Genomic DNA, 27,725 nt, shown 5'->3' with positions numbered 1-27,725 from the left:
AATAGTTGGTGGCGTGGATAGTACAGGAACTATCCCGCTGGCCTAGCTCCTCCCCCTTGTGTCGTGGCTCCTCCCCCTGACGTAAAAGGTCCCTTAGGCCACTTGGATCTAGCATCTACCGTACATTTATGGTATTTTATGTTGGTTTTATGGCCTTCACATGTTTAGTTGATTTCATTTGTCAATGGACACAATTAAAGAACTTGTACAACTTTTTTTTTTTGTGCTCGTATCCACGTAGCCTGATCTTTCATGGTGAATAGAAGAGGCAACTGCTTTGGTTATAGGAAAATTGAGAATTCTACACCAACTGAAGAGGAACACGGCATCCCCTTATTCCCTTTGACCTCAAGTTGATTCCATGCCAGAAAATATGCTATGATTATATTGGTAGCCACTATCTACCATATGGTAGCTTCTATTTGCCATGTTTTCCCCATTGTTTTTTTCCATAGGACACCCGAGGACAATATTTACCCTAGGACACCCAAGCAATTTAAATATAGACCCTACGGATGGTGTAATGGTTAGCCTTACTGCCTCATGGCACTGAGGTAATGGGTTCAATTCCCACCACGGCTCTAACTGTGTGGAGTTTGTATATTCTCCCCATATTTGCATGGGATTGCTCCGGGTACTTCGGTTTCCTCACACTCCAAAAATATATTGGTAGGTTAACTGGATCCCAACAAAAATTAACTCTGGTGTGTACATAGGCAGACTAGATGGGCCAAGTGGTTCTTATATGCCGTCACAGCCAATGTTACATATATCATACTCACCAACTCTCCCAGATGGTCTGGGAGTGTCCAAAATGTAGGGAACAGATATGGCAGGACCACAAATTGCGGCTTTAAACCGTAGGGGGCAGGGCCATGATGACGAGACTGCGGCCCAACGCCCATTAGAATGGAGGTGGCTTAATGACAATCAGCAAGTATGATGTAGATACATATATACATACATACATATATAGGGGGGTATTCAATTGGTGGAAAAGTTAGTTGGGTGTCTGTTTTTTCCTAAATAATAGACAGGAAAAAACAGACACCAAACCGACTTTTTAAACAATTGAATTCCCCCCATAATGTGTATCAGCTTCTTTTCATGTAAATAAACTGCGGATGGAGGAATACAATTAGGTTCTCTGGAAAAATAATATATTCAGCTTTGATGAACATTTGTATGTGGGACAATGCCCTCCCAACTGGAGTTCTGTGACCACATAAAAACAAAGGGCTGTACACCAGTTCTGGTCTGAGCTGCTAAGCGTATCCCACGGCGCTTATTTCTGACTATACACCTTTCACAGCATGGACTGTTCTCCGCACCTGAGTGGCGCTCACTCCCCAATTCCCAGACAAGAATGTAAGGAATGCAGAGCATCGTATTACAGATTCCATCTCCGTTCTCATGACACAGAGATACTGCATATTCCTCAGGATCTTTCCCCTTCAAGGTAATCCGATACAGCGGCTCTTACGCACCGCTATGTGCAGAGAACACATGCATCAGGGGAATTGCTGAGCGCTCTCAGGCAATAGCAATTGTTTGGCTCTATATAAAATGCATTTGAAGGAGAAATCAGGATTTTGGTACTTACCGATAAATCCCTTACTCCGATTCCACAGGGGCCACTGGAGTGCAGATACAATGGGGATATAGTAGGCATAACGGATGCAAGAATAGTTTGGCATACTGGCGCAAGAGGTTTCTGTTCTCTGCACGCAAGCAGAGGTGTAGCATGGAGCCATAGCGTCCGGCGCAAGTGTATGCTATGGACGGGGACCCCCCCCCCCCCAACCCTTTACATTTTGGGGTGTCTGATAGTAATGACCCTTAGAGGTACCAGCTTTTCCCAGAAAAAATGAGCATCACATTCTCCCCTGTGCGCCAGTTCGTGGACCAGGGAGAGGCTGACCGCACCAATGCGAGGAAGTTGACAGACCCCCTTGCCCAATATATATATATATATATATATATATATATATAAAAAAAAATTTTTTGTTTGTTTTTTTGTAGATTGTGTTGTCTGTGCACCAAGGAAAGCACAATGCAGACCAGTCTGATAAGGATTGCTGTGCTGCATAGTTAGGGTATTTTCTCCTTCATCCACTAGGGGCCACTGGAGTGCAGATACAATGGGGATATAGTAGGCAGGGGTTCACTACGGTATGCTGGCGGTCGGGCTCCCGGCGACCAGCATATCGGCGCCGGGAGCCCGACCGCCGGCTTACCGACAGTGTGGCGAGCGCAAATGAGCCCCTTGCGGGCTCGCTGCGCTCGCCACGCTACGGGCACGGTGGCGCGCCACGCTATTTTATTCTCCCTCCAGGGGGTCGTGGACCCCAACGAGGTAGAATAAGTGTCGGTATGCCGGGATCCCGGCGCCGGTATACTGTGTTCCGGGATCCCGACAGCCGGCATACTGAAGACCACCCGTAGGCAGTAACTGGGAGCTGGCACTTTAAATTTATAACCATGTGACTAGCTCCTCCCCTACTATGTCCCCCCTCCAAGCCAGTCTAGTGAAAACTGTGCCCGAGGAGAGCTGGAAAAGACCAACGTCAAAGTAGAGGAGGTTCGCTTAGTCAACTAAAACAATATAACACCCAGGAAACCTGGAAACATAGTGATAGGGTAATAGGAACAAAACGCACAGTCACACAGTGACATGCAACCCGATAAGCGTAGAAGGACGAAACAGCGCTGGGTGGGCGTCCAGTGGCCCCTGTGGAATCGGAGAAAGGGATTTATCGGTAAGTACCAAAATCCTGATTTCTCCTTCATCCACTAGGGGCCACTGGAGTGCAGATACAATGGGGACGTCCCAGAGCTCCCAAGACGGGAGGGAGAGCGCTGAGAGTCCTGCAAAACCGCTCGGCCAACCTGTGACACAGAGGCCACAAAAAAGTCAAATCTGTAAAACGTGATCAACATATGATGACCCGACTAAGCGGCATCGCAACATAAAGCATTCATGAAAACCACGTGGGCGGCCGCCCCCGAAGGTCCCCCAGAGCGCGCGGAGTGCGCCGAAATGGAAAACGGAGGCCAGAGCCGGCCCTAACCAATATGATGCCCTAGGCAAGATTTTGGCTGGTGCCCCCTAGCACCAACGCTGGTTCCGCCTCTGACCTTGCACCTCTTTCCCAGCACCACCACCCCTCATCCATAGCAATCCTTATTTTGGGGTTTGTACACCCTATATTTTAAATAGGAACAGTTCGCACATTTGGCGCACAGCCCAAAAAAGGGTGTGTTTTTGCCGGCAAGGGGCATGGCCACACAATAGTAACCCCAATTCCAATTACGCCACACAGTACTGCACTTTATTCACATTTGATCATGCGATGGTTTCCATAATTCATATTACATCCCACAGTAGTATCACTTTACCTTATAAACGTTACTCCTCACAGTAGAGCCCCTTATTCACATTACATCACACTGAATTGCTCCTTATTCACATTACACCACACCCTATTGCTCTTTATTCACATTAGACGACACAGTAGTGCCCTTTCTATACGCAATGCCACATAGTAGAGCACCTTATACATATAATGCCACACAGTAATGCCCCTTACACATATGAGACACATTATTAATGTCCTTATAAACATAATGTGCCTTACACATTATGACAACCTTTATTAATGCCCTTTTACACATAATGTCCCTTACACATATGCTGCACATTATTAATGCCCTTATACACATAATGACACACATAGTGCCCCTTACACATATGTTGCACATTATTAATGCATTTTTACATGACACACATAATGCTCCTTACACATATTTTCCGAACACTACTGCACAACCAACCCACTCACATGCACACAGCACTCACACTGCCACTAACACTGTGACCTCTGCCTCTGCTTGGATACAGATGTGTTCTCATACATCTTGCTTCAATGCTAACGTCGGGCACATTTTTTTTAATGAAAATGCATCTTATTTGCATTGCTATGTAGCTAGGATGCACAAGCAGCTTCTGCTGATTAAAATGATATGCAGCATGCCTATATACTGTGTGAGACTGTGGCTGTATCTGCATATGAAATGCTACACACAGAATATAGGCATGCCGCATATCATTTTAATCAGCAGAAGCTGCTGATGCCCCTAGGCATATCAAATGCCCTAGGCAATTGCCTAGTTTGCCTATGCCTATGACCGGCTCTGACGGAGGCTCTCGAGCAATCGCCAAATAAGACTGTCTGATGGTCAGATGTATCCAACGGCCCAGGACCCCGGCCATTTAGGACGGGAGCATCGTACAGAACAAAGAAGAAAACAATTTGTCGAATAGCCGAAGACCTCTGTAGAGAGAGTCGGTGAGCCCTGACAACATCCAAAGAGGGCCGAAAACACCAGTGTCAGATTTATATGAAAAGCGGACATCACCCCAGGAAGAAACGAGAACTGAGTATGACGCTCAGCCGTAATCTTAATCGAAAGGGGGGCTGCCAGAAGAGTACTCCCTGCAAGAGAGCCCGAACTTCCGGCAGCCAGGCTAATTTGCTTTGGAAAAGAACCGAAAAAGGAGAGACCTGAAAGTCAGGTCAAACTAGTCGAAGCGCAGCCGAGCAAACCACCCGGAGAAACCAATGGCGGCGGCTAAATGAAAAACCGGAGGAAAAAACCCTCGTCATCCACACTAGACCACATAAAGTTTCCCAAAAGTGGCAAAAGTGAGACGAGGTAACCTCAAAAATCGGGGCCCAGTAGGTATCACCGAACTAGGGAACTCCTGCCTTCTGAGAAGGTCTCGTGAACAGCCACGCCGTTAAATGAAACCTGTGTAAGACTGCAGGGTGGATGTTCAAGTCATGCACAGCCAAACTGTAATCACAGGGAAGACTAGCGCGCGCATTCTCCCTTTATGTGTTGCAGAAAGAGAGGTAGAAACAGAAAAGGAGGAAAGAAAGACTAATCAGACACTCCAAGGAGCCGTGAGGGCATCCTCGGCTACTGCCGCCAGAGCTCACGTCCGAGAGTAGTAAAGGGTTGAAGAGTCAGTCGGAGCGCCCTGAGGTCGATCAGAGTTCTCTGCTAACAGCGGACCAGCTGACAAAACTCTGGGGAATGTCCACTCACCCGGGTGCCTGACCTGGCGGCTTGACCTGGAATGAAGATTGTCATCCTCTGCTCAGAGGAGAATGTAGGCGACCTCTCTCAGCGCCGCAACTTGCCTGCAAAGAGAGAGGAACTGGTCCCGAGGAAGGAAAAAATCCTCTGACGGACCGAGGGGCATAAATGGGACCCGGGTCGAATCAGAAAATCCTGGATCCTCCGGATATTCAGAAGTAACCTAAACTGCAGAGAGGGTTTCCATCAGTAGATTGTTCAGTTAGGGAACAAACGTCACTCCCTGCCTTTAAAGTAGGGCCCTCCTGTGACCTTCATGAACACGGTGGGAGCGAAAGAGAGACCGAACGGAAAGATCTGACGGTAGAAATGAGTATTCTGTACTACGAATTGGAGAAAAACCTGGCGAGGAAGCCCAATGGAAAACAGTAAACAGGCATCCCTGATGGCTAAGGAAGCCTAAAACCCCTTTCTCTAACGTCCTAGTGGATGCTGGGGACTCCGTCAGGACCATGGGGAATAGCGGCTCCGCAGGAGACAGGGCACAAAAGTAAAAGCTTTAGGATCAGGTGGTGTGCACTGGCTCCTCCCCCTATGACCCTCCTCCAAGCCTCAGTTAGATTTTTGTGCCCGGCCGAGAAGGGTGCAATCTAGGTGGCTCTCCTAAAGAGCTGCTTAGAGTAAAAGTTTTGTTAGGTTTTTTATTTTCAGTGAGTCCTGCTGGCAACAGGCTCACTGCATCGAGGGACTTAGGGGAGAGAAGTGAACTCACCTGCGTGCAGGATGGATTGGCTTCTTAGGCTACTGGACACCATTAGCTCCAGAGGGAGTCGGAACACAGGTCTCACCCTGGGGTTCGTCCCGGAGCCGCGCCGCCGACCCCCTTGCAGATGCCGAAAAATGAAGAGGTCCAGAAACCGGCGGCAGAAGACTTTTCAGTCTTCATAAGGTAGCGCACAGCACTGCAGCTGTGCGCCATTGTTGTCAGCACACTTCATAACAGCGGTCACTGAGGGTGCAGGGTGCTGGGGGGGGCGCCCTGGGCAGCAATGATAGTACCTTATTCTGGCTAAAAATACATCACATATAGCCCCTGGGGGCTATATGGATGTATTTAACCCCTGCCAGGTCTCAGAAAAACGGGAGAAGAAGCCCGCCGAAAAGGGGGCGGGGCCTATTCTCCTCAGTACACAGCGCCATTTTCCCTCACAGAAATGCTGGTGGGAAGGCTCCCAGGCTCTCCCCTGCACTGCACTACAGAAACAGGGTTAAAACAGAGAGGGGGGGCACTGATTTGGCGATATGACTACATATATTAAAATGCTATAAGGGAAAAGCACTTATATAAAGGTTGTCCCTGTATAATTATAGCGTTTTTGGTGTGTGCTGGCAAACTCTCCCTCTGTCTCCCCAAAGGGCTAGTGGGTCCTGTCCTCTATCAGAGCATTCCCTGTGTGTGTGCTGTGTGTCGGTACGTGTGTGTCGACATGTATGAGGACGATGTTGGGAGGCGGAGCAAATTGCCTGTAATGGTGATGTCACTCTCTAGGGAGTCGACACCGGAATAGATGGCTTATTTAAGGAATTACGTGATAATGTCAACACGCTGCAAGTCGGTTGACGACATGAGACGGCCGGCAAACATATTAGTATCTGTCCAGGCGTCTAAAACACCGTCAGGGACGTTATAATGCCCATTTTACCTCAGTCGGTCGACACAGACACGGACACTGACTCCAGTGTCGACGGTGAAGAAACAAACGTATTTTCCTTTAGGGCCACACGTTACTTGTTAAGGGCAATGAAGGAGGTGTTACATATTTCTGATACTACAAGTACCACAAAAAAGGGTATTATGTGGGGTGTGGAAAAACTACCTATAGTTTTTCCTGAATCAGATAAATTAAATGAAGTGTGTGATGAGGCGCGGGGTTCCCCCGATAGAAAATTATTGGCGGTATACCCTTTCCCGCCAGAAGTTAGGGCGCGTTGGGAAACACCCCTTAGGGTGGATAAGGCGCTCACACGCTTATCAAAACAAGTGGCGGTACCGTCTCCAGATACGGCCGCCCTCAAGGAGCCAGCTGATAGGAGGCTGGAAAATATCCTAAAAAGTATATACACACATACTGGTGTTATACTGCGACCAGCGATCGCCTCAGCCTGGATGTGCAGCGCGGGGGTGGCTTGGTCGGATTCCCTGACTGAAAATATTGATACCCTTGACAGGGACAGTATTTTGTTTACTATAGAGCATTTAAAGAATGCATTTCTATATATGCGAGATGCACAGAGGGATATTTGCACTCTGGCATCAAGAGTAAGTGCGATGTCCATATCTGCCAAAAGATGTTTATGGACACGACAGTGGTCAGGTGATGCAGATTCCAAACGGCACAAAGATGTATTGCCGTATAAAGGGGAGGAGTTATTTGGGGTCGGTCCATCGGACCTGGTGGCCACGGCAACTGCTGGGAAATCCACCGTTTTTACCCTAAGTCACATCTATGCAGAAAAAGACACCGTCTTTTCAGCCTCAGTCCTTTCGTCCCCATAAGCATATCTGCCCAGGGATAGAGGAAAGGGAAGAAGACTGCAGCAGGCAGCCCATTCCCAGGAACAGAAGCCTTCCACCGCTTCTGCCAAGTTCTCAGCATGACGCTGGAGCCGTACAGGACCCCTGGATCCTACAAGTAGTATCCCAGGGGTACAGATTGGAAAGTCGAGACGTTTCCCCTCGCAGGTTCCTGAAGTCTGCTTTACCAACGTCTCCCTCCGACAGGGAGGCAGTATTGGAAACAAATCACAAGCTGTATTCCCAGCAGGTGATAATCAAAGTACCCCTCCTACAACAAGGAAAGGGGTATTATTCCACACTATATTGTGGTACTGAAACCAGAAGGCTCGGTGAGACCTATTCTAAATCTGAAATATTTGAACACTTACAAAGGTTCAAATCAAGATGGAGTCACTCAGAGCAGTGATAGCGAACCAGGAAGAAGGGGACTATATGGTGTCCCGGGACATCAGGGATGCTTACCTCCATGTCCCAATTTGCCCTTCTCACCAAGGGTATTCTCAGGTTCGTGGTACAGAACTGTCACTATCAGTTTCAGACGCTGCCGTTTGGATTGTCCACGGCACTCCGGGTCTTTACCAAGGTAATGCCCGAAATGATGATTCTTCTTCGAAGAAAATGGATGACCTCATGATAAGAGCAAGGTCCAGAGAACAGTTGGAGGTCGGAGTAGCACTATCTCAAGTAGTTCTACGACAGCACGGGTGGATTCTAAATATTCCAAAACCGCAGTTGTTTCCGACGACACGTCTGCTGTTCCTAGGGATGATTCTGGACACAGTCCAGAAAAAAAAAAGGTGTTTCTCCCGGAGGAGAAAGCCAGGGAGTTATCCGAGCTAGTCAGGAACCTCCTAAAACCAGGAAAAGTGTCAGTGCATCATTGCACAAGAGTCCTGGGAAAAATGGTGGCTTATTACGAAGCGATTCCATTCGGCAGATTCCACGCAAGAACTTTTCAGTGGGATCTGCTGGACAAATGGTCCGGATCGCATCTTCAGATGCATCAGCGGATAACCCTATCTCCAAGGACAAGGGTGTCTCTCCTGTGGTGGTTACAGAGTGCTCATCTTCTAGAGGGCCGCAGATTCGGCATTCAGGATTGGATGCTGGTGACCACGGAGGCCAGCCTGAGAGGCTGGGGAGCAGACACACAGGGAAAAAATTTCCAGGGAGTGTGATCAAGTCTGGAGACTTTTCTCCACATAAATATACTGGAGCTAAGGGCAATTTATAATGCTCTAAGCTTAGCAAGACCTCTGCTTCAAGGTCAGCCGGTATTGATCCAGTGGGACAACATCACGGCAGTCGCCCACGTAAACAGACAGGGCGGCACAAGAAGCAGGAGGGCAATGGCAAAAACTGCAAGGATTTTTCGCTGGGCGGAAAATCATGTGATAGCACTGTCAGCAGTGTTCATTCCGGGAGTGGACAACTGGGAAGCAGACTTCCTCAGCAGGCACGACCTCCACCCGGGAGAGTGGGGACTTCATCGGCAAGTTTTCCACATGATTGTGAACCGTTGGGAAAGACCAAAGGTGTACATGATGGCGTCCCGCCTGAACAAAAAACTGGACAGGTATTGTGCCAGGTCAAGAGACTTTCAGGCAATAGCTGTGGACGTTCTGGTAACACCGTGGGCGTACCAGTCGGTGTATGCGTTTCCTCCTCTGCTTCTCATACCCAAGGTATTGAGAATTATAAGACGTAGAGGAGTAAGAACTATACTCGTGGCTCCGGATTGGCCAAGAAGGACTTGGTACCCGGAACTTCAAGAGATACTCACAGAGGACTCATGACCTCTGCCGCTAAGAAGGGACTTGCTTCAGCACGTACCATGTCTGTTCCAAGACTTACCGCGGCTGCGTTTGACGGCATGGCGGTTGAACGCCGGATCCTAAGGGAAAAAGGCATTCCGGAAGAGGTCATTCCTACCCTGGTCAAAGCCAGGAAGGACGTGACCGCACAACATTATCACCACATGTGGCGAAAATATGTTGCGTGGTGTGAGGCCAGGAAGGCTCCACGAAGAAATTTCAACTCGGTCGATTCCTGCATTTCCTGCAAACAGGAGTGTCTATGGGCCTCAGATTGGGGTCCATTAAGGTTCAAATTTCGGCCCTGTCGATTTTCTTCCAGAAAGAATTGGCTTCAGTTCCTGAAGTCTAGAAGTTTGTCAAGGGAGTACTGCATATACAACCCCCTTTTGTGCCTCCAGTGGCACTGTGGGATCTCAACGTAGTGCTGGGATTCCTCAAATCACATTGGTTTAAACCGCTCAAATCTGTGGATTTGAAATATCTCACATGAAAAGTGACCATGATGTTGGCCCTGGCCTCGGCCAGGCGAGTGTCAGAATTGGCGGCTTTGTCTCACAAAAGCCCATATCTGATTGTCCATTCGGACAGGGCAGAGCTGCGGACTCGTCCCCAGTTTCTCCCTAAGGTGGTGTCAGCGTTTCACCTGAACCAGCTTATTGTGGTACCTGCGGCTACTAGGGACTTGGAGGACTCCAAGTTGCTAGATGTTGTCAGGGCCCTGAAAATATAGGTTTCCAGGACGGCTGGAGTCAGGAAAACTGACTTGCTGTTATCCTGTATGCACCCAACAAACTGGGTGCTCTTGCTTCTAAGCAGACGATTGCTAGTTGGATGTTGTGGCCGGAGAGCCCCAGCCACGAGGCAAATGGCCGCCTCGGCACTGAAGGGGTTAATCCCTAGTGCCCGGCGCCATTTGTTAAAGACCATGGGCGCTTGGCGCCAGATTTAAAAATGTATTGTGGGCGCTAGGCGCCGTGTTTTATTAATATAAAAAATGTATTTTATGGTTGTGCCGTGGTCCCGGACCTCTCCGGAGACCACGGCAGGGAGGACAGCCCCCGGCGCGCTCAGCAGAGTGTGCGCGCCGGGGGAGAGGAGGCAGCCGCTGACCGCCGGAGTCCGGGAGCTCCGCTCCCGGCAGCGGTCAGTGTAGCCCCGGGCGCACTGGAGTGTGCGCGCCGGGGAGAAGGGTGAGCGCTGCGGCTGGGAGCTCGGCTCCCGCTGCAGTGCTCTATGTGAGAGCCGCCGCTGGGGGCCGGGAGCTCTGCTCCCAGCGCCTCAGCCCAGCACGGGTGGCCAGCCGCAGCAGCCGGGACGGACGTCCCGGGCTGCTAGCCGGCGAGGGGGGTGCGCTGCAGCTCGGCTCCCCGCCGGACGCTGCAGCGAGGCTACCAGACAGGCGCCGCTCATGGGGGACCGGGCTAGCCGGCTCCCTAGCGGCGTGGGTGAAAGTAGGCTGCCCAGCAGGATGGTGAGCGCTGGGGTCCGGGAGCTACGCTCCCGGCGCCTCAGCGCTGAAACAAGCCAGGGTCACGGCGGCCGGGACAAGTGTCCCGGGCCGCCGGACTTCGGTACAGGGGGGTGCGCCGCTGCGTGCGGCGGGGCCACAAAAGTAGTGCCACACTGGGGGGACAGGGAGAGCCAGCTCCCTGGAACCCCAGAGGCAGGAAGGCAGGCTGGAGGATGGGGGAAGCCAGCCCCATACCTCCAGCACAGAGGGAGAGCCCTAGCAGCCAGGCTGCAGGGCTAGGGAAGGCACAGTAGTTAGGACATTGTGTAAAACATGCAGTGCCTAGGTATGTGGAGCCTGTGCAGGCTCAGAGTGTATTTAAATGTATAAACATGTACAGTGTGATTTAAATGTAATGTATGTAAAGGTAAAATGCACTTACTTGATTGTGTGTCCCAGGAGGGGGGAATCCATAGCTGTGCAGGCTGATGGATTCTCCCAGACCTTTTCCCTAAAAACGGAATGCTTTCCCATCCAGCCTCACAGTTCCAATGGGCACAGGGAGAAAGAGAAGCAGCTTAGCTCTGAAACAAGCTGAGTGGTTTCTTGGAGCTCCATGGAGATCAGCCGTAGTGGCCAAGAAACCTGGACCGGGGAGCCCGGCTGCCCAGCTCTGGAGCCCAAATCCAGGCTGCAGGCAGTGAGAGGGGTCCCGGGCAGGTTTCTGGAAGTCAGATTTAGGAGGGAAAACTTCCCCCCAGCCAGACTGGACGGCACCGGGGAGTATCCCGATTCTCCAAGGTAGGAGCGTCAAAGGAGACCGACCACTCCCCACTGTCCATAGGGAACAATGTTAGGTGTGCATGAGACCAGAGCATGCACAGCTCATGGGTAAACATTGATTGGTTGTACACCACAGGGCGGGCTTACCCCCTGTGGTAAGGGGTCTTGGAGAGGGATAAAAGAAGGGCAGTTGGCCCATAGGAGTGTGTAGTTGTAACATCTTCTTCTGCTGAAAACATCTTGATTGTATGCTGTTGCCCCTAGCAATAGGGAGGAGCCTTTTTAAAGGTTATTTGAGCAATAAACATCTTTGCCTCAAGACTGCTTCATCTTGTGACCAACAGGGTTAGGCCAAACCTAGCCCCGTCCTCCGGCTGTCCAGGGAAGCACCTAGCGTCTCCAAGCTCCGCCTTCCGCCAGCTACCGGTAGAGGCCTAGCAAGTGGCTAGTGGGGATTCGTCAGCACCACACAGCTGTGGTAAAGCAGTGCGTCGGCACATACAGAGCAGAACCGTGGTTCCAAACGCCACGGCAGGTTAGGAGTTTGGTGGTGGCAGCGAGAACCCGCCCACAGCGCAGTGGGTGGAGTCAGTAACAAGCGGTTACTGACGGTAAGCGGGAATCCCCTATGTGGTCAGGCCTCGTGCGGCTTGACCTTCCATTCTGTGCGCAGTCAACGGGACGCGGCAAGCGGCGAGTGTTTCCGTACGGTACCGTCCTGTCACAGAAAATGGTGGCATAGTGGTGGGATAATCCCAGGCGGCTTTTCATCACCCGATTGGAGAAGCCGAGTTACTCAGGAGAGGAGTAACTGCAGCGCAGGAGAACGCACAAGATGGCGGAATTCAGCGGAATGTCCAAGGATGATCTGGAGATCGTATGCCAGGAGAAGGGTGTGGATATCCCTTTCAACGCGTCCAAGAGCGTCATGCAGGCGGCGCTCAGGAGCTGGGAGGAGTCTCAGGTGGAGGTGGAAAACACTGACGGCGTCAGCATCGCAGAGGACGACCCAACAGGGGACCTTCGCACAGGACCGGTGAGACCCACAAGCCCCGCCCTCTCTCACAACAGCCATGTTTCCCAGCAATCCCTAGCAGGGCCAGGATCCCAACGTCCCAGGGGGGGCGACCCGGATACCCTAGCAGATCGGCTAGCGGAATTGGGGGAAAGGGCCACGGAGCAAGAACGCATGCTTGTCATTCGGATGTGGCATGCGGAGCGGGCATCACAGGCCGTGGTACCCCGGGAGCCGTTGTCAGCTGTTGTGCACAGATCAGGACGAGTTCAGTTTGCCAAGTTTGCAGACAGTGATGGGGACATTGATGGACATTTACAAGTTTTTGAAAGGACTTGCAAACTACACGATCTACCCAAGTCGGAGTGGGTGAGGCACCTTGTGCCCACTCTGCATGGAGAGGCCTTGGAGGCCTATCGAGGAGTGGCGACGGAGGACTGTGGGAACTACGACGAAGTCGCGAAGGCCCTCCTCCAGCGATTCTTCATCACTCCCGAGTCTTACAGGAAGAAATTCAGAGACTTGCCCAAGAATCCTAGCAGCACCCATGAGCAGTTCGCCACCCAGCTGCGGCAGTACGTGGTGAAGTGGGTGAAGGATTCGGAAGCCACTACGTGGGACGCACTGATCGACCTGATCTGCAGGGAGCAGTTCTACCGCAGGTGCGCCCCAGAAGTGAAGGAGTGGGTGCTAGATCGGGAGCCACCCAGCTTAAAGATGGCTGCCCAGTTAGCAGACAAATATGTGGCAATTCGGCCGCAGGGGCAGAAGCGCCCAACCAGCAGCCAGCCCCAAAAGACTGTACCACCAGGGGGACACCCCTCTTCAGCTCATCGCCCCCCAAAGCAAGCATCTTCCAACCCGGGTGCTTTTGGCCAGCAACCGCCCCGCAGTGCCCCTGCCAGTAATCAGAGGCCATCGGAGCCACGCCTGGACAAAAAGTGCTATGGCTGTGGGAAGATCGGACATCTGAGGATGAACTGTCCTGCATCCCAAGCACCCCAGACTCGTGCCCCAAATCCGAGTGCTGGAGCCCGGATTGCTTGCTTAACCCGTGAAGATGAGCTTCCAGAGACTGTACCCCCTCCAGTCAGTCCGATGGAGTGTGGCACGAAACAGGTGGACTCCACGGAAAGAGTCACCTGTATGGCTAAGAAGCCCCCACCAAATATGTGGCGACACCTGCAGCCGGTCCAAGTGGGCTCCCTGCAGGGCGAAGGCTTAAGAGACTCTGGGGCCTCCATAACCGTTGTAAGCCCCCACCTGGTCGACCCTGCTGCCGTACTGCAGGGTTGCACTGCAAAAGTTACAGTGGCCGATGGGCTAGAGCGAGAAGTGCCCATGGCCAGAGTCTACCTCGACTGGGGAGCTGGACAAGAGCTAAGAGATGTTGCCGTAATGGATGGCCTCCCAACTGATGTCGTCTTGGGGAATGATCTCGGTGGAGGGATCGTTACTGCCTTCGCGAACGCCATCACCCGGAGTCAAGCGGCCAGACTACAGTCTTCATCGTCTCTGCCAGCACCGCCCAGCCCAGAGGAAAAGACCCCAGCGGCTGAACAACCGCCAACCACAGCATCAGCCATCCCAGAGGAAAAGACCACAGCGGCCAGATCAGCACATCTGCCCCTTGCCTCTGGTGGGCCTACGTCCCCTAGCAACGCAGAGGATGTCGGTTCCAGTTTGTTGAATCCTGTGCGGGTGCCCAGTGATGCTCCTGTCCCTAGTGGTTTGCAAACTCCGGCGGTGAGTATGAGTGACTACACCGACCCTACCATGACTAACCCCAACTTGACTGATCCCAATATTCCCCCTGTAGAGTGTCCAAACTTAGGAGAAAGTGAGGGTCGCAGGCAGGAGTTTAGGGAAGCTCAGCTCTCTGACCCATCCCTGGAAGGTATGAGGCGCCAAGCTGGCCGCGGCCTTGCTGGGATGGGGGCAGGGAGCGTGACCTGGTGGAAACGGTTACTGTACCGGGTAGCAAAGGTAGAAGGGGATAGGCCAGTGCGGGAGCAAGTTCAACTGGTGGTTCCCAGGAGCTTTCGGGAGCAACTGATGTCAGTTGCCCATGAAATTCCTTTGGCGGGACACCAGGGGAGGGACCGAACACTGAGGCGCCTGACGCAGAACTTTTTTTGGCCCGGAGTGTCGGATGACGTCCGGACCTACTGTAAGTCCTGTGATGTGTGCCAACGGCTTGGTCGCCCCAGTGCTCGGGCTCCCCTGAGGTCTTTGCCAATAGTCGGGGAACCTTTCCAACGAGTGGCCGTGGACATAGTCGGTCCCCTACCTGTGCCCAGTAGATCGGGGAAGAGGTACATCCTCACCGTGGTGGATTATGCTACCCGGTATCCAGAGGCTGTGGCTCTGTCCGCCATCACTGCGGAAAAGGTAGCGGACGCTCTGCTAGGCATATTTAGTAGAGTAGGGTTTCCCAGTGAGGTCCTAACCGATCAAGGGACGCAGTTCATGAGTGATCTGGTCCAGTGTCTCTGGGCGAAGTGCGGAGTGCGCCAACTCCGCACTGCCCCCTATCATCCCCAGACTAACGGACTTTGCGAGAGATTCAATGGCACTCTGAAGCAGATGCTACGGGCATTTGTGACTTCGGAGGGAGGAGACTGGGAGCGATACCTGCCGCACCTCCTGTTTGCGTATCGGGAAGTGCCCCAGGAGTCAACCGGATTCTCACCCTTCGAGTTACTATATGGCCGCAGAGTCCGTGGACCTCTTGACCTGTTCCGGGAGTCTTGGGAGGGGGAGCTGATCCACCAGGATGAGTCCGTGGTGGAGTATGTGTTGAAGCTCAGAGATCGGTTAGAGAATCTCATGGGACTAGCGCAAGCGAATCTTGCGGAAGCACAGACCAAGCAGAAGACTTGGTATGACCAGGGCGCGCGTGCTCGGGTCTTTGGAGTAGGGCAGAAGGTGCTGGTTCTGGTGCCCACACGTCAGAACAAGCTCCAGGCTGCCTGGGCGGGACCATACACGGTCGCAAAACGCCTAAGCGACATCACCTACGTGGTGTCATTTGACAGCGATGGTAGGAGGCAGCGTACCTACCATATAAACATGTTGAAGGCATACCACGAGCGTGTGGAGTCGGTAGCCGCTGTGTGCTGCCTGCCGATGGAGGAACCAGGAAAAGATCCCATTCCTGACCTCCTCGCGGATGCCAAGGGTGAGGGTGGTGTAGAGGAAGTTAGCTGGAGCAGTGAGCTTGGTAACCCCAAGAGGGAGCAGCTGGAGTCAGTGCTGCAGTCCTTTGAGGCCCAGTTCAGCAGGAAGCCCGGCCTGACTTCCCTACGTGCCCATCATGTAGACACTGGTGAGCATAGGCCAATTCGGCAACCCGCGTATCGGGTCTCGCCAGAGGCACAGGCGAGTATCTACCAAGAGGTGCAGGAGATGTTAGCGCTAGGCGTAATCACGCGCTCCAACAGTCCCTGGGCCGCCTCCGTTGTACTGGTTCCCAAGAAGGACCGGACAACCAGGTTCTGCGTAGACTACCGCCGGTTGAACGAAGTAACCAAATCCGACGCCTATCCCCTACCCCGCATTGACGCACTGTTAGACGAGCTGGCTGGGGCGAAGTACATCTCTACGTTCGACCTGAGCAAGGGGTATTGGCAGATACCAATGACTCCCGAGGCTCAGGAACGGTCCGCTTTCATCACCTCCTTTGGCTTGTTTGAGTTCAAAACGATGCCATTTGGGATGAAGAATGCGCCAGCCACCTTCCAGAGTGTGGTCGATGACCTATTGAAGGGGTTCCGAGAGTTCGCCCAGGCCTACTTGGATGACATTGCTGTCTTCAGCCGAACCTGGGAAGAGCACCTGGGCCATGTGGGGTTGGTGTTAGAGAGGATTCGGTGGGCAGGTCTGACCATCAGGGCAGACAAGTGCCAAATGGGGATGACAGAGGTACAGTACCTGGGGCACCGTGTGGGGGGAGGTAAGGTGAAGCCTGAACCAGCGAAGGTGGAGGCGATCCGCGACTGGCCCCGGCCCACAACCCAGAGACAGGTCCTGGCTTTCTTAGGGATCGCAGGATACTACAGACGTTTTGTCCCTGACTTTAGTTCTGTGGCCAAACCCCTGACTGATCTGACTAAGAAGAAACTCCCCAAGATAGTTGACTGGACGACCGCATGTGAGTTGGCATTCCAGTCGTTGAAAACCGCTCTAGTACAAGCCCCAGTACTGATGGCGCCGGACTATAGTAAAAACTTTGTTGTACAAACTGATGCGTCACAGTACGGACTCGGGGCAGTACTGAGCCAGGAGGGGCCGGATGGACAGGAGCACCCTGTGGCCTATTTGAGCAGAAAGCTGCTACCGCGGGAGGTGGGGTATGCCACAATTGAAAAGGAGTGTTTGGCTATTGTTTGGGCTGTGAAGAAGCTTCAGCCCTATTTGTATGGCCGCCATTTTACGGTGGTAACGGACCACAATCCATTACGGTGGCTCCAACACACCACGGGGGAAAACGGCAGACTGTTGCGGTGGAGCCTTGCTCTTCAGGTTTATGACTTCCATATTATCCACAAGCAAGGCAAGGCTCATAGCAACGCAGACGGACTGTCACGGCAGGAGGAGCCTGAACCCCCAAAGAACTCCCGGTAACCCCATTAAGGACTGCGGAACCAGGACCCAAATCGTTGGGACATGGGTCCCTGGTTGACCCGCTTGAATGGGGGGGGGGGGGGGGGGGGGGGGGGGAGTGTGGCCGGAGAGCCCCAGCCACGAGGCAAATGGCCGCCTCGGCACTGAAGGGGTTAATCCCTAGTGCCCGGCGCCATTTGTTAAAGACAATGGGCGCTTGGCGCCAGATTTAAAAATGTATTGTGGGCGCTAGGCGCCGTGTTTTATTAATATAAAAAATTTATTTTATGGTTGTGCCGTGGTCCCAGACCTCTCCGGAGACCACGGCAGGGAGGACAGCCCCCGGCGCGCTCAGCAGAGTGTGCGCGCCGGGGGAGAGGAGGCAGCCGCTGACCGCCGGAGTCCGGGAGCTCCGCTCCCGGCAGCGGTCAGTGTAGCCCCGGGCGCACTGGAGTGTGCGCGCCGGGGAGAAGGGTGAGCGCTGCGGCTGGGAGCTCGGCTCCCGCTGCAGTGCTCTATGTGAGAGCCGCCGCTGGGGGCCGGGAGCTCTGCTCCCAGCGCCTCAGCCCAGCACGGGTGGCCAGCCGCAGCAGCCGGGACGGACGTCCCGGGCTGCTAGCCGGCGAGGGGGGTGCGCTGCAGCTCGGCTCCCCGCCGGACGCTGCAGCGAGGCTACCAGACAGGCGCCGCTCATGGGGGACCGGGCTAGCCGGCTCCCTAGCGGCGTGGGTGAAAGTAGGCTGCCCAGCAGGATGGTGAGCGCTGGGGTCCGGGAGCTACGCTCCCGGCGCCTCAGCGCTGAAACAAGCCAGGGTCACGGCGGCCGGGACAAGTGTCCCGGGCCGCCGGACTTCGGTACAGGGGGGTGCGCCGATGCGTGCGGCGGGGCCACAAAAGTAGTGCCACACTGGGGGGACAGGGAGAGCCAGCTCCCTGGAACCCCAGAGGCAGGAAGGCAGGCTGGAGGATGGGGGAAGCCAGCCCCATACCTCCAGCACAGAGGGAGAGCCCTAGCAGCCAGGCTGCAGGGCTAGGGAAGGCACAGTAGTTAGGACATTGTGTAAAACATGCAGTGCCTAGGTATGTGGAGCCTGTGCAGGCTCAGAGTGTATTTAAATGTATAAACATGTACAGTGTGATTTAAATGTAATGTATGTAAAGGTAAAATGCACTTACTTGATTGTGTGTCCCAGGAGGGGGGAATCCATAGCTGTGCAGGCTGATGGATTCTCCCAGACCTTTTCCCTAAAAACGGAATGCTTTCCCATCCAGCCTCACAGTTCCAATGGGCACAGGGAGAAAGAGAAGCAGCTTAGCTCTGAAACAAGCTGAGTGGTTTCTTGGAGCTCCATGGAGATCAGCCGTAGTGGCCAAGAAACCTGGACCGGGGAGCCCGGCTGCCCAGCTCTGGAGCCCAAATCCAGGCTGCAGGCAGTGAGAGGGGTCCCGGGCAGGTTTCTGGAAGTCAGATTTAGGAGGGAAAACTTCCCCCCAGCCAGACTGGACGGCACCGGGGAGTATCCCGATTCTCCAAGGTAGGAGCGTCAAAGGAGACCGACCACTCCCCACTGTCCATAGGGAACAATGTTAGGTGTGCATGAGACCAGAGCATGCACAGCTCATGGGTAAACATTGATTGGTTGTACACCACAGGGCGGGCTTACCCCCTGTGGTAAGGGGTCTTGGAGAGGGATAAAAGAAGGGCAGTTGGCCCATAGGAGTGTGTAGTTGTAACATCTTCTTCTGCTGAAAACATCTTGATTGTATGCTGTTGCCCCTAGCAATAGGGAGGAGCCTTTTTAAAGGTTATTTGAGCAATAAACATCTTTGCCTCAAGACTGCTTCATCTTGTGACCAACAGGGTTAGGCCAAACCTAGCCCCGTCCTCCGGCTGTCCAGGGAAGCACCTAGCGTCTCCAAGCTCCGCCTTCCGCCAGCTACCGGTAGAGGCCTAGCAAGTGGCTAGTGGGGATTCGTCAGCACCACACAGCTGTGGTAAAGCAGTGCATCGGCACATACAGAGCAGAACCGTGGTTCCAAACGCCACGGCAGGTTAGGAGTTTGGTGGTGGCAGCGAGAACCCGCCCACAGCGCAGTGGGTGGAGTCAGTAACAAGCGGTTACTGACGGTAAGCGGGAATCCCCTATGTGGTCAGGCCTCGTGCGGCTTGACCTTCCATTCTGTGCGCAGTCAACGGGACGCGGCAAGCGGCGAGTGCTTCCGTACGGTACCGTCCTGTCACAGATGTGTAGTACAATTCAGCTTGCACATTCTGTGGCAGGCCTGCCACAGCCAAAATATGTAAATGCCCATTCCACAAGGAAGGTGGGCTCATCCTGGGCGGCTGCCCGAGGGGTCTCGGCATTACAACTCTGCCGAGCAGCTACGTGGTCGGGGGGAGAACACGTTTGTAAAATTCTACAAATTTGATACCCTGGCTAAAGAGGACCTGGAGTTCTCTCATTCGGTGCTGCAGAGTCATCCGCACTCTCCCGCCCGTTTGGGAGCTTTGGTATAATCCCCATGGTCCTGACGGAGTCCCCAGCATCCACTAGGACGTTAGAGAAAATAAGATTTTACTTACCGATAAATCTATTTCTCGTAGTCCGTAGTGGATGCTGGGCGCCCATCCCAAGTGCGGATTGTCTGCAATACTTGTACATAGTTATTGGTACAAAAATCGGGTTATTATTGTTGTGAGCCATCTTTTCAGAGGCTCCGCTGTTATCATGCTGTTAACTGGGTTCAGATCACAGGTTGTACAGTGTGATTGGTGTGGCTGGTATGAGTCTTACCCGGGATTCAAAATCCTTCCTTATTGTGTACGCTCGTCCGGGCACAGTATCCTAACTGAGGCTTGGAGGAGGGTCATAGGGGGAGGAGCCAGTGCACACCACCTGATCCTAAAGCTTTTACTTTTGTGCCCTGTCTCCTGCGGAGCCGCTATTCCCCATGGTCCTGACGGAGTCCCCAGCATCCACTACGGACTACGAGAAATAGATTTATCGGTAAGTAAAATCTTATTTTTTTCTTCAAATTAGCAATCACAGACTGAAAGAATTCTAAATTCAGAATAGGCCTGGCCGAGCCATCTGGCTACGGCACGGGAAAAACCAAAGGCCTGAGAAAAAGCCCCGATTCCAATGATGTGCGGAAACAGGGATCAGGACCCTTGCGGTCTGAAGCATCTGGAACGCCGCCTGCAGGACGACTCTCTTGTCGTCGTAAACCGACAGACCCGTGGTGAGGTAACCCTGAGGCGGTTGAAATCGAGTGTGTAACCGCCTGTGATGAGAAACCTAGCCCAAGCATACCCAGGCCTCCCAGAAAAACCACAGACATGCGCCCACCCTGGGATCTCCCAGGTGGGAGGGAGGTCTGACCTGCGGTGGGTGTTGTTGGAGGACCTACAATCAGACTGGCCGAGGCTGCTGAACCTCTGCCTCTTACTCTGAGATCCCTTGGTGACGGAGATACCGCCCCTGTCATGGATTCGAAACATGAAAAGGGCACGGAAAGATCTAAAGGAAAGACCGGTATAGGTCCGTCTTGGAGCTGGAGCAGCAGTAAGGGAAAGAAAAGTGGACTTACCCCCAATGGCCTGAGAAATCCAGGCAAGAAGAACCTTCCCGACCAGGCCTGTAATGAACCTGCTGCCCAGTAGGATTCAATATCCGCCTGTCACTGTCACATCCCCAAAGGTCGTCGGGTTAAGACAGCCCAAGCGGAAATTCAGGCTCCGAGTATACAGACGTCCTTGGAGGCCTCAAAAGAATATAAAGAAGAATCGAGACTCTGATCTGCCCAAGGTATCAGCTGATCCTGATGCAAACCATCCGGTAACCTAGAGGACAATTGTTCCACAACCTACCTGCTCCGGACAAGGTAGAATCCCTGCTGCCGCATATTTCTCTCAGATGGCTCCCTTAGCAAGGTTGCCCCAGGAAACGGCAGCTTGGACCGGCGATACATCGAGGGATATACCCTTGGAGAGGTCAGATATCGTTTCCTGCTATCTGCGGGGAAAGGATAGGAAAACCAACATTGTTTGATACCGGAGATTGTGCATTCGGATGTCTTCAGGCCGCCGACCGGAGCATATCCAGCTCATCCGAAACTGGACAAGTCGCTGTCATTTCTTCATTGGCGCCAAACTCTGCGGTACGTGAAGCGGCCGACTCCTTTACCTGCAGCACCAGATGAACTGCTGTACAATGCACCTCGATATCCTGAGATATTGTATCAGTATCCTGGACATCTCTCGCCTCCTCCAAGAGAGGCCTCTCATCCGCAGAGTTGTGTAACATGGAGGTTAGCAAGCTCCTTTTAGAAACCTGGAGAGGAAAAATAACGTACGAGGTCTCTGGTTAACAGCGACATTACCTGCATAAGCCGAGCTGTTCAAACAGGAGTACGCTGCAGTTGCGTTGAGGGCTGAGCAGATGTTTCTACCGCACAATCCTCACATAACAGGGAATTCTCTGACTGGGTGTTACGTTCAGTAAACGGAAAGAGAAAAGGTGGGTTAAAGAAGCGTAGCCCTATGTAATCTCTGCACTCTAACGTGCAGTGACAGATACGTTTCAAATAAACATTCTGGAGCAGCGGAGACTTGAACTGGTAGCGCTGTGGGTCAGGAGTCTTAGCCACTAGGCTATAGGAGCTTCCCTTAAAGTTGCTTTTGTTGGGAGTGAAACCCGGGTCTCCGTGTTCAGATGTTCCCGCTACTAGCGTAACGAGCCACAGCAGCTATTTGTCTGATGCCACATTCATTCCTCAAATACAAACAGCATTAGTACCAAGTGAAAACAAAGGAATAATAAAGGGAATGCAACACCCGCCCTGTATGTAGTGTACTGCTAAATTAGGAAAAACAGGTGCAATACATGTTTCTCGGAGGCTCCGCTGGTTTCCCAAAATGGCGGTCAGCCTGTGATAAAAGCCGGGGGGAAATGCTATGTGGCAAGGCGGAGCTATGTGGAAATGTGAACCCAGGTCTGTATGTTATTCTAAAACATTGTGAAAGAGTTTAGTTCTATCCACTATATATGTATTGTAACAGTATACATACATATACACACATACATATACACACACATATATATATATATATATATATACACACATACATACAGATCTATGGTGGTCATTCCGAGTTGTTCGCTCGCAAGCTGCTTTTAGCAGCTTTGCACACGCTAAGCCGCCGCCTACTGGGAGTGAATCTTAGCATAGTAAAATTGCGAACGAAAGATTAGCAGAATTGCGAATAGACACTTCTTAGCAGTTTCTGAGTAGCTCCAGACTTACTCTGCCACTGCGATCAGTTCAGTCAGTTTCGTTCCTGGTTTGACGTCACAAACACACCCAGCGTTCGCCCAGACACTCCCCCGTTTCTTCAGACACTCCCACGTTTTTCCCGGAAACGGCAGCGGTTTTTCGCACACCCCCATAAAACGGCCAGTTTCCGCCCAGAAACACCCACTTCCTGTCAATCACACTACGATCACCAGAACGAAGAAAAAACCTCGTAATGCCGTGAGTAAAATACCTAATTGCATAGCAAATTTACTTGGCGCAGTGCGAACATTGCGCATGCGCAATTAGCGGAAAATCGCTGCGATGCGAAGAAAATTACCGAGCGAACAACTCGGAATGAGGGCCTATATACACACACACAGACACACACACACCTACAGTGAACCTAATTGAGGTAGTTTAATACACTTTTGTATTTATAGATGGGGCCATGTCACAGACAGGGTGTACATTGCAGGGAATACTGTGAATCTGGGTTCCACTAAACATATTGGCTCCTATAAAGATGTGAGAGCGCTGCATTGCAATGTGAGCCGCGGCCGGGGAGCCCGCTGAGCAAAGTGGGATTAAGCTCTGCCCCCCCCCACCCCACCCCACCACCGAGTGCAATTTGAACTTGTAAATATGCGTGCTGTGGCAGTGAGCGCTGAGCCCGCTGTACAGAGCGGGAGTCAGCGCGCCGCCGCTATAACAGATGGAGCAGGGAGCGCCCTGCATCCCCCGCCGGCCATGCGTGCTGTGGCCGGGGAGCAGTGAGCGCTGAGCCCGCTGTACAGAGCGGGAGATAGCGCCGCCCCCTCTATTTTAAACCAAACCGCTGAGCCCGCTCTACAGAGCGGGAGTTAGCTCCGCCCCCCGTTGTGGCGCGTAATTCAAACTTACTCGCTGCCCGGGGAGAGCTGAGCCCGCTTTACAGAGCGGGATGAAGCTCCGCCCCCCCTCAATGGCGCCGATTTTAAACTAGAAAAGGCGCCTCTAGTCTTAACCCTGACCCACTCCAGACATGGTATGACTGGAATAAAAATATTACAAATTAGTATGAGTGTCTGCCTAGGAATCTGTAGCATTAGTCCACTACACTACAGCCTCTCTCCATATAGCAGAGGTTCTCAAACTCTGTCCTCGGGGGCACACACAGTGCATGTTTTGCAGGTCTTCTCACAGAATCGCAAGTGAAATAATTAGCTCCACCTGTGGACCTTTTAAAATGTGTCAGTGAGTAATTAATACACCTGTGCACCTGCTGGGTTACCTGCAAAACATGCACTGTGTGTGCCCCCGAGGACCGAGTTTGAGAACCTCTGCCATATAGCATATGTGGGCACTGCAAACTAAACATGGCTTAGCAATGTAATACAACAATGTGGAGGGGGGTGTTTACTCACCACTGCAGATGATAGAGTGGCCCCCGACACGCGCCGCACGCAGCGGTGTCCGGCCTCTGTTGACGGAGTGGCCCCGACACGCGCCGCATGCAGCGGTGTCCGGCCACTGTTACTTACCGCTGCCGTGCTGCCGGAATCTTCTGCTGACGGAGCGGCCCCGACACACGCTGCGGTGTCCGGCCAGCTCCGGAGAGCTCAGTGTCTCCTTCAGCCGGGGCCCATCCCGAGCCTCCCGCAGCTGCGATGAGACCCCGCCGGCAGCCTCCCGCGGTGCAGACTGGCAGTGGCAGAGCTGCCAGTCTGTGAATGTAAGAAAGAATAATAAAAAATAATAAAAAATAAAAATCTTCAGAGAAGAGTCAAGTGACCAGCTCACTCGGGCACTAAACTAAGACTGGCTTGGAGGGGGGACATAGTAGGGGAGGAGCTAGTCACATGGTTATAAATTTAAAGTGCCAGCTCCCAGTTACTGCCTACGGGTGGTCTTCAGTATGCCGGCTGTCGGGATCCCGGAACACAGTATACCGGCGCCGGGAAACCGACACTTATTCTCCCTCGTGGGGGTCCACGACCCCCCTGGAGGGAGAATAAAATAGCGTGCGTAGCGCGCCACGGTGCCCGTAGCGTGGCGAGCGCAGCGAGCCCACAAGGGGCTCATTTGCGCTCGCCACACTGTCGGTAAGCCGGCGGTCAGGCTCCCGACGCCGGTATGCTGGTCGCCGGGAGCCCGACCGCCGGCATACCGTAGTGAACCCCTGCCTACTATATCCCCATTGTATCTGCACTCCAGTGGATGAAGGAGAAAATACCCTAACTATGCAGCACAGCAATCCTTATCGGACTGGTCTGCATTGTGCTTTCCTTGGTGCACAGACAACACAATCTACAAAAAAACAAACAAAAAAATTATTTTATATATATATATATATTTTGGGCAGGGGGTCTGTCAACTTCCTCGCACTGGTGCGGTCAGCCTCTCCCTGGTCCACGAACTGGCGCACAGGGGGAGAATGTGATGCTCATTTTTTCTGGGAAAAGCTGGTACCTCTAAGGGTCACTACTATCAGACACCCCAAAATGTAAAGGTTTGGGGGGGGGGTGTGTGGGGCCGTAGCATACACTTGCTCCGGACGCCATGGCTCCATGCTACACCTCTGCTTGCGTGCAGAGAACAGAAACCTCTTGCACCAGTATGCCAAACTGTATTCTTGCATCCGTTCTGTATGCTTATTACATCCGTGTAGGCCGTAGCTGAATTCCCATCGTCTGGCGTTATGGAGTCTGTGGAACCCTATGAATAAACAATGAGCAGAGTATCTCTTCCGATCTGTGTTTGACATGTGATAAGAGGAGGAGAGAACGGAGCTCAATAAGAAGTCACTGATCTCTGTGCAGAGATCCGGGACATACATCCTAGCACATCAAGATGACGGAGCGGACAGAGAAAGAGGAGCATGTTCAATTGCCACATTCCTGTCGAGTCGTCCATTTCGGTTTGATGGCGGCGGCTCTTGACGATCAGACATCTCCATGCGTGCTTCTGCTAGCTCACGTGCACAGAGCCTTCATATTACACATTTTAAAATGAACAGGTTGCAAAATTAACTAATAGCCTCAGGATGGCAGCTTGGAACCAGTGGCATCGGTGAAACACAAGAGCGGCATTCAATAGTTTATGGCAATATTGACTCTTAGCAGATGGTGCTGGGGAAAAGAGGCTATTGGGGGGTGGGGTGGGGGGGGGGGGGGGGGGGGGGGGGGAGATCTGGGGCTTGGAAGAGCTTCGGGCACTTAACCCAGGAGCTAAAGGCCCGCAGTATGTCCATCTTTGTGAGATTGGAAAAGTCTAATTTCTAATGACATATATATGCCCACGCAGCATGGATCGTGGCACACAGATCTGACCCTGGTGGCTGGCGGTTCCCATAGGATATTGGTCAGAGAATACAACTTTCAAACCATGGGGGACAAGTACTAAGCTTTGCAGAGAGATCTAGTGTAGAGAGATAAAGTGGCAGCCAATCAGCTCCTTTAGAATGTAAGCTCTCACGAGCAGGGCCCTCTTCCCTCATGCGCTTATCCTTTCTTACTTTAATAATCTTCAACTGCATCAACTCCAGCAGTCTTCTGCCACCTGATACTTATTCCAGTGTCATCTGCTGATGTAGCTATGTTTAGTTACCCTGTACTTGTCCTATACTGTCATCAACTGTAAGTTGCTGTTTTCCTGTTTGATTATTTGTTTATGTACTCTGTAATTGGGCACTGTGGAACCCTTGTGGCGCCATATAAATAAAGGATAATAATAAATAATAACTGTCACAGTTTGAAAAATGATAGAAGCCGATTGGACTTTAGCTCTCTCCAAAGCTCAATACATCCGGCCCATAGATTTCAGGTCGCAGGTTACAGTAATGAGGAAACAGCAGAGGACATGGTGAAAAACACTCCAGCAGCGATAGTTTTCAGATAAAATACATTTTAATACTGAGGGGAAAAAACAAGTGGACATTTGTGTAATAAAATCATACAGTACAGGGAACATAATACTGGTGTGGAAATAACAGACAGCAGCATTTCAAAAAAGTTTTCCTTGACCACAATGAGAGAAACGGAATATAATGTATTATTACAGATACATGGTTCAGACCAATTTACGGAGATGTCGGAAAGAAAAGACCACAAAACAAATCTAAAAAGACTCACCAGCCCTATAAAAAAAAAAAAACTAACAAATTGACTGTTTAGACTGGAATACATGAAATGTTCTAAAATTCATTATTGAGGTGTATTTAATACAATAATGCATATGAATACTGTACAATTATCAGTAGGCAGCGGGAAGCAATTAAATTATAAAAAAGAAAAAAAAAGTTGATAGGATTGGAAGAACACAGAAAACCGAACAGCTTCCTGCTCAGATTCAGCATTTAAAAGTGTACTGCAGGCTTACCGCATAAGTAGCGGCTATGAAGCAATCTGTGAACTACAAGTCCCAGCATGCCTTGCCAGACTAATACGAATAATGTCAGTATAAAGCACAGTGTGAGAGAAAATTCTGGATTGAACAGTGCTGCTAGCTTTCCTTTTACACGTCTTCTCCCTGAACTTTTAAATTAAAAGCACATTAGAGGAAAAAAAAAACAACAACGCATTTCGCGCTCTCTACAGTGGAAACGACCACATATAACCACAGCCCAAAAATGGTGCCAAACAATTTAAGATTATTTAAGTGGATCAACAGACAGTACACAGTAAGCGGAACCTTATAATTTCACACAAGACCCTTTTCTCAAATGTAACAAGTAGTGCAAAATATTATTTCTTATTCAACCCCTTGCCTAACAAATCCCAGTGTATATGAATAAATAGCTGAACGTCCACAAAACTACCATTAAAAAAAAAAAAAAAAGATGTTCAAAAAAAATTAAATTGAAAAAACATTATTGTAGCATCATGTGATTCATGGGGGCATGCTATTTTTGATGAAAAGAAGGAAAAAAACACCCTCCACAAAATATCAATCGGATAAAATGGAATTATGAGACTTGGAGCAAAAATGTGGAAATCCTGCAGAATAAGTATACATGCAATAACGCATATATGACATGAACAATGTCACAGCTTCAGGATTCATCTCATTAAAAAAAAAAAAAAAACAACAATTAAAAAA

The 27,725-nt window shown here is 51.6% G+C and overlaps 1 protein-coding gene across 1 annotated transcript; it reads left to right on the top strand.

Annotated features, from left to right (window-relative positions):
• Positions 1–14,768: 14,768 nt before the first annotated feature.
• Positions 14,769–17,372, top strand: LOC134934694 (uncharacterized; the record flags this gene model as incomplete). Its single annotated transcript, XM_063930066.1, has 2 exons — positions 14,769–15,611; positions 16,527–17,372. Coding segments are annotated over 2 exons (1,689 nt in total), but the record flags the coding sequence as incomplete, so codon positions are not given.
• Positions 17,373–27,725: the final 10,353 nt, after the last annotated feature.

The sequence above is a fragment of the Pseudophryne corroboree genome, chromosome 6 (genome assembly GCF_028390025.1).
Source record: "Pseudophryne corroboree isolate aPseCor3 chromosome 6, aPseCor3.hap2, whole genome shotgun sequence".
NCBI classification, from domain to species: Eukaryota; Metazoa; Chordata; class Amphibia; order Anura; family Myobatrachidae; genus Pseudophryne; species Pseudophryne corroboree.
Note: the sequence above shows the minus strand (reverse complement) of the source record. Positions and strands in the feature narration are given on the sequence as shown.